Source organism: Temnothorax nylanderi, unplaced genomic scaffold, assembly GCF_030848795.1.
Source record: "Temnothorax nylanderi isolate EJ_2023f unplaced genomic scaffold, tnyl_v1.0 TNYL_tig0602_pilon, whole genome shotgun sequence".
Taxonomy (NCBI): domain Eukaryota; kingdom Metazoa; phylum Arthropoda; class Insecta; order Hymenoptera; family Formicidae; genus Temnothorax; species Temnothorax nylanderi.
In genome coordinates this window covers 42732-61413 of record NW_027249664.1, presented here as the reverse complement: position 1 = coordinate 61413, position 18682 = coordinate 42732, and the positions used below count along the sequence as shown (strand labels likewise).

Genomic DNA, 18682 nt, shown 5'->3' with positions numbered 1-18682 from the left:
CGTTATCCGCGATAAGTTCACAGTTAAAGAAGTGGCCGTGCTCAGAAACGTAAAGGAACTGATTCACCAAGTGTTTCGCGCGCCATTGACGTGGGATCTTCTAACGAGAGCGGAAAAATCGCGGTCGTGCTGGTTGACGGCGAATCATCATGGTTTAAAATGGAACGATGGAGACGTGAATTACGTTCGGGCGAGAACAATCATTCGACGCGCCGTGTGCGACGGGCTGAACTGCGAGACGCTCAAGTTTGTCTACGTGAAGGGCGCTGAAAAGAAAGGATGGCTGGAGGAGATTCTCGGCGATGCCGTCGGTGAATTCAACGTTAAAATCGAGTCGATGGCCGTTGAATACGAGGACATCGGTCGACTAGAGACCCTCGGTGCGATACGATCTTTCCTCTGCGGACCCCACGCAAAGAACTGTGCCATGGAAAACGTGTGCAAGTTACACGATTGGTGGGCGGAATGTCGCGCGCGTCTCGACACTCTGTAGCGCTGTGTTTGTCGAGAAATTTTTTTATCCGTATCTCGCTTTATTTTATCGTATTATACTTAATAATTTTTAATATTAGTGAAAGAAACGGGGAAAACGCATTTAGCAAAATATTCCAAGAGGAAAAGGGAAAGGAATAAATATGAAAAAGCGTACGTACAATATTTTTCCCCATTGTTTTTTTTCTTTATTAGTTTCCTTATATATACACAGAAACTCGACGTATCTGAAAGCGATGGTTATGTCCTCATTGTCAGTATTAGTAGCTAATCTTTTTTTCCGTGCGTCGTAGTCGTCGCTACAAGCGATTCAATCGACGATGTCCTCGGTATACCTAATCATCATCGTTGTCGCGACTTCCGGAGGCGACGGCAAAGGTGTCATCTTCGGGTTTAATACTCGCAGTGTTTTTCGAGATGCGTATTTCATTGAATTTTGCACTTATCCTTCGTGCTTCATATTGTAACCGTACGGAGGTGTGATGCTACTAATTATCGATGATTCCGGTGTCACCGACACGGTCGCCACTCAATTTTATCTATAGAAACTGAGAAAGAATTCTACGCTCGCGCTACGGATTCACCCGATTTACTCCCCTCAGCCGATTCCCCTTGCTTTTCGTCTTAGATTTACCAGGATGTCGCCGGATCTTCATCCACCGTCGCTGGACTTTGCTTCTTGGACCCCTCTGGGCCTTGGCTGTGCACCGCCGTTTGCGCCCTTGGACCTCTACTGTCTCGACGTTGTGTCTCCCCGGACGGACGTAGGCTCTTCCACGAATGGTTATCGGGATCAGGTCGTATATTAGGAAGGTCAGGATACCGCACACGATTGTATGTTAATTAATTTGTAGATCAATTAATCTGGTAACATGTAATATATTTTCCTTTTGTTTCAGGTTTACAAGCTGCTCGCTTATGTAAAACTATGACTAGAATTAACGCGACTACCGCGGGCTATTCGCCTCCGAATACAATCTACCGTCGAACGAGTTCCCCTTGCGTTCGGATAACGAATTCCTCGATCGATGGATCGTCCACCCTTATATAGGGTTGCCGCGGTGCTCCCACTTTATCCGGGGAACGCCCCTAGCGACCAATGGTCTTCGCGCACGCAGGCGTCGAACGCTTCCGCATTCCGTGGTTTACATTATCTTCCAACCGACATATGTTCTCGTAAATAAAGTCGTAAATCATTCGTCGATGTGTATATAATTGACGTACCACATTCCTTCTCGTACCTTCGACGGTTGCTACGCGAGATTCTATTTCCCTCGATCGAATATTCCCGAAGTCTCGTCCTCGATCCTTTGTTATTCCATTTTCCTTCCTTGGATCACGATTTCACTCTTCTAGCGCAGATATTTTTATTAGACACTCGTGGTCAGTCATGCACCTTCCTCCGCCTGACCCTTGGTTTTATACCGCGCTTTTACATTAAGCCTAATGTGGGGACTCGCGTCCACGCGCTCGCCGATGCGCTCGCCACGCTCGCTTGCCGTGTCGGTTGGTCAATACATCTTTTCGTGGGTGGTTGCTCGTTTGGCGCCTCCACCCATCGGAGCGGGGTTTCGTCCATCAGGTCCCTCGATTGGCCTCTCCTTATGTCGTATCACATGGGTTTCCCGGCTCCGGGTCCCTTGGTTTGCTTTATTCTATAGCCATGCCCGATGGCCATTGTCTATTAAAAACTATACATAAATCTTGTTTTATCGCGATTGATTCCCACGTTTTAGAGGGAGAGGAACGTGATGGTCATGTTGGTTTTAGCTTCCGGCCCTCGTGGCTCCCGGAACCGTGGCCATTCTTACCGTGGCTCATAATTTCGCTACGCTGCGCGTCGCGGCGATTGCTCGGTTTTTTGCTTTGCGTATGTCGCGGTCGGTGCTTACCGTCTTGGCGGTACACTCCTATTTCGGCGCCAATTTTATTCTGTTTCGGGATCTACGCTCGTCGCGGTTACCATATATGGTAACGCCGTACCCTATTTACCATGAGTGGTAAACCAAGCTATGCGCTGTTCTCGCGTCGGTAATTTAACCTTTAAATGTGGACTGTTATGTGTCCACTTGGTAACTAAATTAAATTTTGCAACTGCGATTGTCTAAAACAAATGGAAATACAGAGAACTTGGCTCCTTCGGAAAACAATTTACGAACTTACTCTTGTTCTTAATCTGAGTGTTCGCGCGGTAAAACCAAAAGAAAATGATATTAAATTTAAACTTAACTTTGCCTTTTCGGCCGGCTGAACGCTAATGAGTTTTGCTCGTCGCGACTCTTTTCCCAGGCCTTAATAATTATACGAAAACTAAAAGGGATTAACCAACTTTTATTTATCTGTCCCCGTAAGGGGTAAGGAAACTTATGACACGATCGCCGTGTACTCTAACCGCAAAGGTATCCTTATATCTAGCGCGCTTATCTATTAATCGAACATATTTACATTCTGGCCTCCGCTGAGACCTTACTCCGGTCCTTTCAGTAGTCGGTGCACATCCTGCAGCGCTCCCTTCAACCTGGGTGACAACTGGATCCGTTCCTCCTCGCGATCGTCCTGTTTCCTCTTCTGTATCACGAGGGGCTCGTCCAGCACCTTGATATTCCGGATCTCCGGCTTCCTTTTCTTGGCGGCTGGGCTCGGGAGCCGCGAGTCGGCTGACGGCTTCATTATTCTCGTTTTTTTATATCAATTAATGTTTTGTCAATAAAACGTTGACCCACATCCTTTATTGATTCTATGCAATTATGTCTAATAGAAAATTTAAAAAAAAAACATGAATCGCTTTATCGCGTCTGATTGATTGTGATGTAACAAAAAAAAAATGATTACACTTGCATCTGATCAAAAAATTTTTCCCTCTCCTCCATGCGGTATTCGACTTTGAGGCAATTTGGGGTATTACGCTGTATCTTGTCGACGTCCACGTACAATCGTTTGGCGCTTTCCGACATTATCTCAAGGTTTGATTATAAACCGTCTCCATTTCTGCCTTTAACATATTGCAACCCGTTATTAAATCTTTAAGATCCTCCATCTCGAAGAACTTTAATGGTAGCTCGTAAAATTAGAGCCCCTTATATACTCATTAAAGAGAAATCATTATACGGTGACTTATTTTTTTTCAGACATTATCACATGAAATTTTAATGTGTTTGATTATGCTGGGAACAAATGACGACGATTCAGCGATAATTGCATATGATCTATTGTTCATATCGAATTATAGTATAAATTATTCTCTCACCCGCGTCGCGATATCTATTTCCGCTTATTCACGTTGACGCTCGTAGTCGTCACGAGCGATTCAATCGACGATAATGTCCTCGGTATAAATTCACCGATGAGTGCATATGATCTATTGTTCATATCTAGTTATAATATATAATTAACTTACAGACATACTGACAATGAGACTTCTCATCCGCGTTGCAATATCTTTTTTTTTTCGCTGATTCACGTTGACGCTTGTCGTCACCTCCGGAAGTCGCGACCGCTAGCGTCTAGACTAGCGTCAAAGCGAAATCATCACGTTCACATTGTTAACGTTCATTTTTTTCCCCAGCGTCTCACGAATTGACACCTTTATTAAGACCTCTCATCCGCGTCGCGATATCTATTTCCGCTTATATTTCGCTTATTCACGTTGACGCTCGTAATCGTTGTCACAAGCGATTCAATCGATGATAATGTTCTCTCGGTATAAATTCACCGATGAGTGCATATGATCTATTGTTCATATCTAGTTATAATATATAATTTAACTTACAGACCTACTGACAATGAGACCTCTCGCGTCGCGATATCTATTTCCGCTGATTCACGTTGACTCTCGTCGTCGTCGCCGTCCGAGGAAGTCGCGACCGCTAGTCACCTCCGGAAGTCGCGACCGCTAGCGTCTAGACTAGTGTTGGTTGACGCATATTTTTTTTCAGCGTCTCATGAATTGACACATTTACTAACAATAAGACCTCCCACCCGCGTCGCGATCAGCGGCGATGGCAAAAAAATTGGAACGCATCGCTCGATACGTCAGTCAATCGCGCTTCGGTCAGTCGGGCGGTGACGCTTATCGTTTCTCGAAGGGCCGAGGGGGAAACGCACCGGTCATTTTCCGCCCCTCTCTCGGCAATGTCATTCGCGCGCGTAATTGTGTGCGCGATTATTACCGTCGTTGCGGTAAATTGTAATTCGAATCAAGATGAGAATGAAAATGTGATCCGTTATCTGCAAAAATATGGCTATCTAAATAACGACGGTGCACACCTTTCATCGTCCGACAACACTACGCAGGAGTTGCATCGAGCCATCTCGCTGTTTCAAGAATTCTATCGATTACCCGGCAACGGCGAATTAAACGAAGAGACGATGAATCGAATGCGTAAACCGCGATGCGGCGTCGAGGACATTTTGGAGCGAACGTTCGCCCCGCTTTCGGACAAATGGCCGAGAAAACATCTCAAATGGAACTTTCATCTGACCAACGACTGGATCTTGAAAACGGCCTGAGTCGCGTTCGATCTGTGGGCAGGGAATTTATCGTTGACGTTCGAGCGCGATTCGCTGAATCCCGATATTCTGATATCGTTTCGTGAGGAGCGTCACGCGATGCTAAACTCCCGACGAAACGAACTGTGTTCGGCTTCGTTCAACGGCCCTCACGGAGATCTCGCTCACGCGTTCTTTCCCACCGGAGAACTCAATTACGTCTCGGATACTGGACACAATAATAATTAACAACGCCACTCTTGTGCCACAAATCAAATATTGCGCTTCATTATGATTTTCTTTTTCTCGATTGTCATTTTTTCCTATTGTCATTTTGCACTCTTACAGGCATTGTAGCAAAAGAGTGGCGTTGTTTATTATTATTGTGTGCATTTGCTAGTGGCGTTGTTAATTATTATTGTGTCCATTAGTTACTGTATCTTTTGATATGGCAGAAAGAAAGAAATGCAATACTGCAAGAATCAAACAGCCAAAATTGGAATACGAGGGATACCATTTCCATTATAATAAATCCTACGGAGATACGATGTGAGCAGATATCTTAAACAGAGTGAAATTAATTAATTAAATAACTGTAATACAGGAAAATTGATTTAAAAAACAGCTTATAATTTAATGATATTTTAATCGTATATACTATCACACTTTTGAGTCACAGTATTAATTTTTGAGAATTTATCTACATTCTTATTTAGATCATTATACCTATAATTCTGTAAAAGTTATTGAGAAAATAATTTTTTTTCATTTACATAATGAGCATAGAAGTACATCGGATTATATTCGATGCATTTAATTATGAATAATTTTCTCGCAGATATTACGAATGTAGTTTTCGCAAAAACAAAGATGTGCAATGTAAAGCAAAATTAAAAATGGAAAATGGTCATTACACTTTAAGTGGGAGACACGAGCATGATAAACCGATATTTAAACTGGCTGAAATTAAAAAAGAAATCGAGGCATCGCATGCATTTGATTCAACAAGAATAATAAAAAAAGGAATTATTTCAAAGTGAGTAAAAAACGATAAAATAGAAAATAGTAAATGTTGTTATAAAGACGATTTATAGCTACTATTTATAATTTGTAATTTGTACATTTACGTTTAGATACAATAATTTGCTGCATTTGACAAGCATTGCTAACGTTGAGAAATCGATAGAACGTTATAAAAAAAAAATTGTATTGGACAGATTCCAAAAAATTTAAATGATCTATCGAGGTGTTTAACAGATGAAAATTGGAAGCAATTACTGCTGATAGATACGGCAGATTCTTTTAATATTGAGTTTGTCATTAAAAATAATGACACCAAAGGTGTTATTTTTATTGACAAAAAGGACCCCGCACTAAACCACGTGATTTTGGGCCCCGGTGAAAATGGCTGAATATTTAATATGTTGTACTTTTTGAGTCACTGAACAAATATTTCTTTAGGCAAAATGTCAAAAAGTGGACTGTTTCAGCGTTTCAACCCTTAGAAGCTTGAGGTCAGACCAGCAAAGATATCACTTTCGGATCAATGCGGTTACTGTTATAAGGGAACAATATGAATTTTTGGTGAACAAAATAATTAAAAAGTAATTTGTTTATGATAGTATTGTTTAAACAATATGATAGTATTGTTTGAACAATTTGAAAACGTCATTGTTTACAGGAACGATTCGGGGTGCTTTCTGTACGTGAGTCCCCTTGCCTCTCGCGATTCGGGGTGCTTTCTGTACGTGAGTATCCTTGCCCCTCACACAAATAGATGAGCGAGATTTATGAGTCGTGAGAGGCAAGGGGACTCACGTACAGAAAGCACCCCGAATCGTGAGAGGCAAGGGGACTCACGTACAGAAAGCACCCCGAATCATGAGAGGCAAGGGGACTCATGTACAGAAAGCACCCCAAATCGTGAGAGGCAAGGGGACTCACGTACAGAAAGCACCCCGAATCGTGAGAGGCAAGGGGACTCACGTACAGAAAGCACCCCGAATCATGAGAGGCAAGGGGACTCATGTACAGAAAGCACCCCGAATCGTGAGAGGCAAGGGGACTCATGTACAGAAAGCACCCCGAATCGTGAGAGGCAAGGGGACTCACGTACAGAAAGCACCCCGAATCGTGAGGGGCAAGGGGACTCACGTACAAAAAGCACCCCGAATCATGAGAGGCAAGGGGACTCACGTACAGAAAGCACCCCGAATCGTGAGAGACAAGGGGACTCATGTACAACAAACACCCCGAATCGTGAGAGGCAAGGGGACTCACGTACAGAAAGCACCCCGAATCGTGAGAGGCAAGGGGACTCACGTACAGAAAGCACCCCGAATCGTGAGAGGCAAGGGGACTCATGTACAAAAAACACTCCGAATCATGAGAGGCAAGGGGACTCACGTACAGAAAGCACCCCGAATCGTTCCTCGAGGTAAACAATGACGTTTTCAAATTGTTCAAACAATACTATCATATTGTTTAAACAATACTATCATATTGTTTAAACAATACTATCATATTGTTTAAACAATACTATCATAAACAAATTACTTTTTAATTATTTTGTTCACCAAAAATTCATATTGTTCCCTTATAACAGTAACCGCATTGATCCGAAAGTGATATCTTTGCTGGTCTGACCTCAAGCTTCTAAGGGTTGAAACGCTGAAACAGTCCATTTTTTGACATTTTGCCTGAAGAAATATTTGTTCAGTGACTCAAAAAGTACAACATATTAAAAATTCAGCCATTTTCACCGGGGCCCAAAATCACGTGGTTTAGTGCGGGGTCCTTTAACAGAGTTACTTATGAAAGAAGTAAATGAAAAATTAACTATTTTTGTGGATGGAACGTTCGCGACGGTCCCCCAATTACAAAATAATAATTGTCAATTGTGGACAATTGTAATTAGACATAATAATAGAGTAAGCAAAACAATTCAGTTAGTTTATTTATGAAGTAATTATTTCATTTAATTGCAAAACGCACTCTATGTAAATATATGAGTAAATTAAATTGCTCTCAAATTTCAGACATTTTCAATTGTCTACACGATAATGAAAGGACGCACTACTGACAATTATACAGGGTGTTCTAAAAAAGGGGGGCCAAAATTTAGGGAGATATTCCTCACACCTAAAGGATGAAAAAATGTTATATGAACATGGGTGCGGAAACGCTTTATTCAGGAGTTGTGTTGAACATACTGTTGACTTACACAATTACTTACACAAGAAACAATTTAAGATTAACAACTAAAAACAAATGTAAATAAACCTACTGATTAAACGATTGTCGTCCACAATGATTAATCTTAAATTGTTTCTTGTGTAAGTAATTGTGTAAGTCAACAGTATGTTCAACACAACTCCTGAATAAAGCGTTTCCGCACCCATGTTCATATAACATTTTTTCATCCTTTAGGTGTGAGGAATATCTCCCTAAATTTTGGCCCCCTTTTTTTAGAACACCCTGTATAGACGTCTTAAGAAAAGTCACCGATGTTGTTAAAATAGTACCTGAAATAGCAATAGCGGACTTGGAAAAAACTGAACAAAAAGCGCTACAGACGGTTCTTCCCAATGTTAAAGTCATTGGCTGCTTTTTTCATTACAGCCAGGTAATAAAAGATAACAACGCACATAATAATAAACATGAAATACATGCCAATTTTCCTTTTATTGCTTTGTTATAGGCGTTAGTAGATAATGCTGACAAACACAACATACTTAAAGGCGACCAAAAAGAATTGGGTTGGGGTGCAACTAAGTTATTAATATTGTTGCGCCCGAGCCGAGACGCCCGGTAGAAGCCCGGAAGGCAGCCGCGAAGCGCTGCCTGACGACGTGCCTGACGACGTGCCCTGTTTGTTTGTTTACGTTCGTCGCCATTGAGATTCTCCGCCGGGCCTTGGTGCCAATCAGACGTGTTACGAGCTGTATTGTATTTCGCCATTTAATAATTAAACCAGTTCTCTTTTTCATCAGAGAGAGTCTTTATTCCCGGAAATGGGATCGCGCGGCGCGTTTGCGAGTGAGTGAGTGCGTGAGAGTGCAGCGAACGCGCGGACGAGCGCAACAATATCTTTGGCTTTTTTGCCCAAACAATTAATAGAAGAAGGCTTTAAGACAATTGATAAAATTATTTTCGACGATTGCAAGTACTTGCAATCATTTTTCAATTATTATAGGGAAACATGGCTGAATGGCTTTAAGCCCGGTTCGTTCTGTATTTTCCAACAATTACATAGGACGAACAATGTTTCAGAGAGACATTGCAATCGTCATCAAAATCGCAGACGATTACATCGACATTTTTGTCGAAAAAGATGAGTTCCAGAGGAGCAAGCCAAGCGAGCCGAGGGAAGGAGACGACACCTGAGCTGGTGGACCCTGTCAAGACCAAGGCCGAGGTGAAGCTCATGGCGAAGTCAGTGGGTGGCAAGATCCGTACGTCAACACCGGTGTCTGAGATCGAGGCGGAGGAGCAGACGTCGAGCGACGATGCTGACGAATCGCTGTCATTTGAGGACAACCGTGAGGAGGTGACGGTCGAGCAGTTGATTGCCGGTAGCCAGGTGATCGTGGGCGCTGATGAGACACAGGCGGAGAAGCCCGATGAACCGTAAAGGTTGGTGCGTAAAATGCTGGGTCGAAGACTTTATTTCTGATTATAATGCGTTCAGTTAAGACTTATTATGCGTTTGTTTTTGCGTAAAGTTTATATTTTGATGTTTCATTAAAGTTAGCTATTTCAATATGATTATCTGAAAAACCCTTCCAAATGGGTTAAATTGTTCGAAGACTATATAAAAAACATTATTACGTTCACATATGATAATTTTGCGTTGATTACTTCGATTACATATGAGTGCGTTAAGTTAAGTACTGATTTTGATTTAAAGTTTAAATTCCGATAAAATGTAATTAAATGTGGGGGCGGCAGTGTGGTCTAGTGGTAGAGCGCCAGACTCGTAATCTGAGGAACCAGGTTCGAGTCCACTAGAGCCATGTAAACATGGAATGTTTTTCCGGCAGCTGCGCCCCTCCGTGCAAGATAGGCTCTTGTGCGGAGAAAACTGGGCTCCGTCTTTCGGAAGAGACGTTAAGCTGTTGGTCCAAAGGGTTAAAGTGAGAGGAGAAGGGTAGTAGTGTAAAGGTTTGGGTAACGTTCCTTATAAAAACGCCTTGCAAACCCTGCGGGGATAAGCAATAAAGATAGTTTATGAGAGAGTTTTTATGTAATTAAATGTGATTATTTTATGTTGCGGGAGACAACCCTGTTGAGTTTTGAGTCTGTATGGCGGATTATTCGTAAATTGACTGATTAGAGTGAAATGGTGAGAAAACCTACAGAGGTGATTAAATTTAACATTTTTTGTTTTGTTTTGATGGAAGACGAATAAAAATATTCATTTTGTTTAATTTGGATAAGCGAATCCATATGCGAACCATAAAGGGTTGAAATAATGAAAACTTAAAGTAACTATAATTTCTTGATTTAAATTATAGATTCATGTTCTGTGGAACGAGACGAATTCATAGACACCTTGTTTTGACGATTTAACGGTTAGAATGATTTTCGGTACTAAAAAGTGACATCTTTAAGGAACAATATTTTTGTGGATTTTATGATGGAGTCAGATTGTTTATGATCTAAGGAGAAGGAATACACTTCGTTTTTTCGATTCTGACCGTTATTTCGGATTTTGACTTTTGAAATTTTGAAAAGTAAACTTGAAATTTAATTGATAATGTGATAAGAATGGTGTCGTTGGGTTCGTTAGGTCCTAAATAAGTGGCCTGTATACTTTTTTTCTTTGAATTTTGCGTTTTTTAAATTTTTTACATTTTCATGGCGACTTTGCAAATTCTTGTTCGATTGAGTTAAGATTAATCTTAAATGATTTGTTTGGACATAAGGAGTCGTGTAATATAGGTTTTATTCGATTTATTGCGATATTACAGATTTTCGCATTTTTGACACCAAAAAGTCAAAACTTAGGATAAGTGTTATTTTCATTTTAAAATCATATATTCGGGTTTATTTAAGCTTGAGAAACGATATTGTGACGTTTTTATTTTAAATTTAACGATATTTCGTGAAATGACCTTTTTGGGTCGAAAGTTGAAAAAATTGACATTTTGAGTTTTTATTACGATATTTGAATTGATTTAAGTTTAATTAAATAAGATAAGACGATTTATGTCTGTTTAGAATGAATCTCCGTGTTATAAGGGACGCCTGTTTCGAGTCGTCAATTCCCTTCGTTAATAAGGCAGGAGAAGGAATAAATGAGTTCTGTATAGAGTTCGCTTACGTTTAATGGTCCAGTGGATTTTGCAGTCACAAAATGTGTGTCACAAGGCCTTCGGCGCAATAGAGTTAGCCGTAAGATCACCGTGTAATTTGTGCTTACGCTCTTTATAATTGTTCCGAGAGCCATTTTACTTAACGTGAGTAGGAGCCTCGTGCGCTCACCGTGCTTGCTCGGAGCAGACTCTCCTTCCCTACTCCCGATTCGGAGTTTATATCGCTACCGGAATCGGCGCTTTCGGTATCGCCCGATCACTGCTGTCCTCATGCGCCTATTTTCGCAATCATCTCATACTTATTCCCGAACATGCCGCTCGCCTCTCTCCGAAGGAGAGATAGAAAGAACGCTTTCAATAATAAAATCGAGATGTAAAAATGAACTTAACTTACATAGGTATACGATTTACCGATATATAACTTATAGACATATACGAGGAATTCAGCTTACAAATATAACTTAAACCTAAGAGAAGATACTTATTAATCTATTTTAATTGAAACGACGCAAATGAATACAAAAGAGAGATCGATTGGGCACGCTGCCCGCCGTGTAACTACTCATTTTTCTGAGATTCGTTATGAGAGAGGGGTAAACGGCACAGTTTGGTGATGGGGCGCTTATAGATTCCCGAGACGGTTTTGACGTCTACCATCCGTACTCGTCCGTCTTGGTCCGGATACAGCTTTTGTATCCGTCCCAGTTCCCACTTAGTAGGAGGTAGCAGCTCATTTTGCACAATTACAAGCTCGTCCCTAGCTAAGTTAGCACAGCTCTGTTGCCACTTTGTTCGTTGCTGTAAAGTATGCAAATAGTCTGTTGACCACACCTTCCAAAACCGTTCCTGTACGCGACGCACCCGCTACCAACGATTGAGTCTGCCCTCGGATAGATCCAGCACTGACTCTTCTGGTACAGATATCAAAGGGCCTCCAATCAAAAAATGACCAGGAGTGAGAGAGGAGAGGTCATTGGGATCATCAGACAAGGCAGCGATAGGCCGAGAATTTAAACAGGCTTCTATTAGCGTTAAAAGAGTAGTGAACTCTTCGACGGAAGGAGTGTGTGAGCCCATTATTCGTTTCAGGTGATGTTTCACGGACTTAACTCCCGCTTCCCACAAACCTCCGAAGTGCGGGGCGGAGGGAGGAATGAATTTCCAAATTACGTTGTCGGTAGCCAGATGGGCTTGTAGATTCGTATCGCGAGAGAGTACTTTGAAGGCCCGGGCCAGTTCACGGTCGGCTCCGTGAAAATTGGTTCCGTTGTCGCTGTAAAGCACCGAAGGAAGACCACGCCGAGCTGAGAATCGTTTAAGGGTGGCTAGAAAAGCGCCTGACGAATAGTCATTTACCAACTTGAGATGAATCGCGCGAGTGGATAGGCACACAAAAAGTGCAATATATGCCTTATAGGCCCTTTGGCCGCGGCCTACTTTGGGCAGAATTTTAAATGGACCGGCATAATCAACCCCACAATGTTGAAAGGGGCGCGCAGGAGTTACTCGCGGTTTAGGTAACGAACCCATCAATTGGGTTACGGGATCTGCTCGTTGGCGAACACACACTACGCAATTTCGTATGAGAGACCTGACTAAATTTCGAGCAGTTATTATCCAAAATTGTTGTCTTATAGTTCGGAGCGTCAACTGCGTTCCTCCGTGGAGGCAACGTTTATGGGCTTGCTCCGCTATAAGGTCCGAGATTCGGTGTCGAGGTAAAATGATGGGGTGTCTCTCTTCGAAAGAGAAAGGCGCGTATTCTAAACGCCCGCCTACTCGTAATAGTCCGTCCGAATCGATGAACGGAGTCAAACTTTTAAAACGGTTGGATTGCAATAGGGGTTTTGACAACTTAAGCATTTTAATCTCTTCGGCGAAATGTAGATCCTGGACTTTGACTATCCAAAAGGAACGAGCTCGCCTAATGGCGTTAGCTAGTGAGAGGGTTTCGCTTTTCGGGATGGCGCTCGAAGCGCCTACACGTTTTCGGAGATTATAAGAAAATATCATACAATAAGCGGTTATTCGAAGAAGACGAGGCCACGAAGAGATCTCCGTCGGTAAGTCCCATTCGAGAGACTCGCGTTTTACTGTAAGAACCTTAACGCTCTTTTTTCCTGGATAGTCTCTGCTGGCATCGCAGGATTATTCTCCGGCCACGAGGTAGAGTGTTGGCTGAGCCAAAGGGGTCCCTTCCACTAAAGCCGCATTCCTTTGAGAGTAGTAGCTTCTACTCCTCTGGAGGCGCAGTCAGCAGGGTTCAATTTTGATTCGACATATCCCCATTTAGCGAGAGGTAATCGCGTTTGTATATCCGACACTCGATTCGCGACGAATGTTTTCCAGATAGAGGGGTGCTGTCGCAGCCAGGCAAGAATGCTCTTAGAGTCCGACCAACAATACACCGGCACGGATTGTAGTTTAAGAGCAGCTTGCACGAATTTGACGAGTCGAGCGAGCAGAGCAGCAGCGCAGAGTTCTAGTCTGGGAATGCTAACAGTTTTAATAGGAGCAACTTTGGTTTTGCAAATCAGCAGAGTGACGTCAAATTGATCCATTGAGGTTAATACTCTAATGTAAACTACAGCAGCATACGCTCGGCTGGAAGCGTCTGAGAATCCGTGTAGTTCAAGACCTAAAACTTCTGGGCCCTGCGTAGTCCACCGAGGGATGGAGATCTCTCGTAGATGCTGTAAGCCACAGTAATATTTATCCCACCACTCTAAGAGGTCGGTGGGAAAGGGTGTATCCCAATCAAGTCTTCGCATCCACAGCTCTTGAAGAAAGATTTTTGCAGAAACTACCACGAAAACGATCAAGCCTAAGGGGTCAAAAATGCGTGAAATAATTGACAACACGGATCGTTTCGAAGCCTCTTTAGGCTTGCAAAACTTGAGCGAAAACGAAAAGGAGTCGTTGGAAGGATTCCAAGACAAGCCTAAAGCTTTAATAGAAGCGTCTTCTTGAAAGGACACGCTAGAGAGATCCAGACGGTCACTTATAGGCACATCAGCAAGAAGCTCCTCGTGGCTAGACGCCCATTTCCTCAGCTGGAAGCCTCCTAATTTCAATAAACTATTCAATTGATCGCGAATTTCAAGTATTTGAGATTGTTTGTACGCCCCGAACAATGCGTCGTCAACGTACGTGCTCTCCTCGAGCACCATCACAGCTAGTGGGAACCTTGCCCCTTCGTCAACACATAACTGTTTCACAGAGCGTTTGGCTAGATAGGGTGATGGTTTCTGTCCGTAAGTAACGGTAAGTAACCTGTAATGTACCATGAGGTCATTAGGACTGGGGCGCCATACAATCCTCTGATAGTCGGTATCAGAGGGATGGACTAATATTTGCCGGAACATTTTGGAAATGTCGGCAATAAATACGTATCGATGTGTTCTCCAACGTAAGAGAGTATAGAGGGAAGATCCTCTTGCAACTTAGGACCGGCCAGGAGTTGGTCGTTCAAAGAGAAACCGACATTAGTAGGACTGGAAGCGTTAAACACAACTTGCAGCGGGGTTGTACTGTTAGCTTCGCGAAGAACCGGATGGTGGGGCATGTAGAACGTCGAACTTCTATCTTGGTCTGAAGGCGTGATTCGAGCCATGTGTCCAAGTTGCTCATATTCGGTTAAGAAACGATTGTAGGCCTCATACACGGCAGGGTCTCTCGACAGACGAGTTTCAAGACGAATCAGAGATTTAGCTGCAATCTGCAAGGAGTTCCCGAATTCAGTTACAGCATCCCTTTTGAAGGGCAATCTAACTACATATCGCCCATCGGGGCGTCGATAGTGACTTGAAACGAAAAGATTTTCGCAATATTCTTCTTCTTCCGTTAGCGGTCGCGAAAAGAGAATTTCCTCTAACTCCCAAAATTTGCGAAGTTCGTCATCAATAGAGGGATATACCGTGACGTGCAGGCTAGTAGTCTGGTCCACATCCCTAGGCATGGAATTGTAAGGACCGAATATGACCCAGCCGAAGATAGTTCTCTGGGCAACTGGTTCTGTTTCAGAACCTTTGCGTAACCCTTCCAATAAGATAGAACCGTAGATATCTGCGCCTATCAATAAGTCAATACGGTCTTGGTTTGATGGATCCGCATCCGCTAATTGTAAATCGCGCAAGTGAGGGATTAGCTTGTGGTCGACCTTTGGCATCTGCTTATACGACGTAAGAGTAGGCAGGATGAGAGCGCGGGTATTAACATGGTAAAACTCGGAACCGCAAGCGCTTAATGTAAGGAATGTACGATAATTTGAAACAGTAGAACACCGACCTCCTAATCCTGTGACGCGGACTTTAGTTTTCTGGCGCTTAGAATGCAAGGCCTGTACTGCCCTTTCCGTTATAAAAGTGGCTTCGGAACCTGTGTCTATTAGCGCTCGTATCTGTAGCGCACGACCTTCATTTGTACTCACTAAGACTCTGGCCGTGGCGAGTAAGACTGGAGTTGTGATTGGATTGGGGCCCTTGTCAATCTGCACCTTTAATGCAAGCGTGGATTTCGGATCACTTAGCGGAACGTCATACTTATCAGCTTTCGAAGCTTCCGGTCTTTCTTTCGAAGAATTAGGCTCGCTTTCAGCGTGCAAAAGCGAGTGGTGTTTCCCTTGGCAGTGAGTGCATCGCTTCTGTGAAGGGCAGGTACTTGGAAAGTGTCCCTTTCCGAGACAATTATAGCAACAGCGCTGTGTTTTTGCAAGAGTTTTCCGCTGATCTACGGATAAAGATTTAAATTTATCACACTGATACAGAGCATGAAGTTCTTGACAAGCCCTACATTTGTTACGAGAGACGTTTGAGACGAGGGACTTCGTGGTTCCAGTACGGTGATTTTTGCTATTAGGATCGTTTCTGACGTCGGAGATGGCTTCGAGCGCACGCATTTTTCCGACTAGAAAATTCACTCAATGTTGAATAAAGCGGAGGTTCATTAGCACCTCCCAACTGTATTTCCCATTCCCGCAAAGTACGAGAATCTAATTTACGCACCGCTATTGCAACCACAAAGTCATCGTCCACTCGGCGACCAATATTTCGCAAAGCATGCAAGGCATCATTAATTGTATCGTAAACACGCTTCAGCTCCGAAGCTGACTCGGATTTCATTGAAGGCAAATCTAGAATCGAATTTAAATGAGCTGTTACTATCGCACGCAGGTTGTCGTATCGCCTTTGTAATTCGGACCACGCGGTTCTATAATTCGCGTCTGTTATCGAAATATTTTTTATCACGAGCCCAGCCTCTCCTGTCAAACTAGCCTTTAAATAGTGTAAACGTTGTACGTTAGAGAGACTCTCGTTTGACGCGACCAATGACTGGAATAAATCGCGAAAATTCGTCCATTCGGTATATTGACCCGAAAACTTAGGAAGATTAATACGTGGCAACGGTATTGCGACGGGATTGCATTCGCTTATAGTAGAAGAATTAACATTAGGAGTATAAGTCGTTACGGGTTTCTCCATTTCGTCTAAGGCCTGAGCCAGAAAGTCCGCCGCTTCTAGGTAATTCTCTTCCGCAGCGGAGAAGTCGTCCTCCACGAAGTAGGGGAGAGCGGTCCGTTGCTCCGTTGTTGCAACAGTCTTGATATCGGCGTGTAGAATTTGACATTGTGTCCAACGCTCCTTCAAGATAGTCAGCCGGCTTCTTGTGACGGCGGGAGTGCGTAGCTTCACCCCCATCTTCTTGTAATTGTCAATAGTCCGTTCGATAGAACGGATAACATCTTGTTGTTGGAACAGGAATCGCTCCATATTCGATATGTGTGTGAATTGAGCACTTCAGCCAGTTGTGACACCAGAATATTTGGGAACCACTGTTATTGTACGCGGAATTTGGAGACTCCGTGAGAGCAACAGCAGAAAAAAAAATGTTTATGTGTTAGACCTTGTCGATCGAGCTGACGTAGCCCAGAACATTCCTCGAGCTCTTGAACTCAGCGAACTTGCGAACGACTCGAATTTTAAGTCGTCAGGATTCACGGAGGCCGGTCTGTATCCGGCTCGAAGGACCAATGTTTAGAATGAATCTCCGTGTTATAAGGGACGCCTGTTTCGAGTCGTCAATTCCTTTCGTTAATAAGGCAGGAGAAGGAATAAATGAGTTCTGTATAGAGTTCGCTTACGTTTAATTGTCCAGTGGATTTCGCAGTCACAAAATGTGTGTCACAAGGTCTTCGGCGCAATAGAGTTAGCCGTAAGATCACAGTGTAATTTGTGCTTACGCTCTTTATAATTGTTCCGAGAGCCATTTTACTTAACGTGAGTAGGAGCCTCGTGCGCTCACCGTGCTTGCTCGGAGCAGACTCTCCTTCCCTACTCCCGATTCGGAGTTTAGATCGCTACCGGAATCGGCGCTTTCGGTATCGCCCGATCACTGCTGTCCTCATGCGCCTATTTTCGCAATCATCTCATACTTATTCCCGAACAATGTCAAAAAAACGCGATTTTTCGCAAGAATATGTGTTTTAGTCAATTTTGGTAGATTCTTTAAAAATTGAATAATTTCAAATTATTTCGATAGATTTGCATTCAGAGGGATGAAAGAAGCCTAATTATAATATTTTTAAGTAGTTTAATTGATTATTTCGATGAGACACATTTTCTTGTACCGACCGACGGAATTTCGTATTTTTGATTGTTATTAAGATTAAACGATAGATTAGCGTTATTTATCGCGAGAGAAAGCCAATAAACTTTATTGCATTGAAAAATAAGCATTTTTAAACATTTTGATAAAATTCGCGAAAACGTTAAAAATGCGAAAAATATGCGTGCAAATTAGCATAGGAGGCGATGATTAAGCGTGACAATTGTAAATCCGGAGTTATTTGTGCCAAGTTTGCGCATAGGAAGATTTTCGTTGACGTAGATCAGTGACACCGATTATGGAACCATGCGTGTAAAATTAATTTTAGTGACAGATTTGTTCGTGAGAAGCATATTAAAGTGTATTGGAATTGTTTTGCGAGCTTTTAAAACATTTTACATCAATTTGATCCCGAAATCTGAAAAAAAGGGAACATTGATTAATTTAAGTTCTGAAAGTGGTATTAATGTTTAGTTTGAGTAATTATACTTACCTGATGAATCCTGTAAAGTCCCAATGTGTAGAAGGCGTACCTGAAACAAAAATAGAAATTAGTAAAGAAAACGAGAATTTTACGGAAAGAATAAATGTGCGATATTAGATTACATGTAATGAGCAGGGATTTAACGCGGAACATTGTAAAGTATGAAAAGAGTGAATTAATGTTGCATATCGGAAAAAGGAATGCATTGCAGATTGTCATATGCGGGATTCAGTGTTATTTTATATTTTATTCCACTTTACGTAAAGGGAAAGTAACATGTAGTAACATGTAGTTGCGA

At 42.5% G+C, this 18682-nt stretch overlaps 1 protein-coding gene and 1 long non-coding RNA gene across 3 annotated transcripts; one reads left to right on the top strand and one right to left on the bottom strand.

The window, feature by feature from the left end:
* Positions 1–4520: 4520 nt before the first annotated feature.
* Positions 4521–8430, top strand: LOC139784262 (uncharacterized). Of its 2 annotated transcripts, none has more exons than XR_011721520.1 (3): positions 4521–5529; positions 5819–6016; positions 8019–8430. It is a non-coding gene; the product is annotated as an uncharacterized lncRNA (long non-coding RNA). The 2 variants fall into 2 exon arrangements; XR_011721519.1 differs by lacking the exon at positions 8019–8430 and adding an exon at positions 6114–6469.
* Positions 8431–13498: 5068 nt separating this feature from the next.
* Positions 13499–17065, bottom strand: LOC139784258 (uncharacterized). Its single transcript, XM_071723420.1, has 4 exons — positions 16693–17065; positions 15214–16025; positions 14687–15015; positions 13499–14570 (listed from the first exon to the last, which is right to left on the bottom strand). Exons 1-4 carry the CDS (start codon positions 17063–17065, stop codon positions 13499–13501), a joined length of 2586 nt encoding a protein of 861 aa, XP_071579521.1.
* Positions 17066–18682: the final 1617 nt, after the last annotated feature.

What these genes read in the sequence shown, in the direction of transcription:
- LOC139784258 (XM_071723420.1), bottom strand. Translation starts at nt 17,065, where the DNA reads ATGGAGCGATTCCTGTTCCAACAACAAGATGTTATCCGTTCTATCGAA. An exon ending in CGTCGCAATACCGTTGCCAC is followed by an intron (nt 16,026 to 16,692) that starts GTATTAATCTTC and finishes CTTTATCCGTAG; the next exon opens with ATCAGCGGAAAACTCTTGCA. An exon ending in CTACTAGCCTGCACGTCACG is followed by an intron (nt 15,016 to 15,213) that starts GTATATCCCTCT and finishes AACTCCTTGCAG; the next exon opens with ATTGCAGCTAAATCTCTGAT.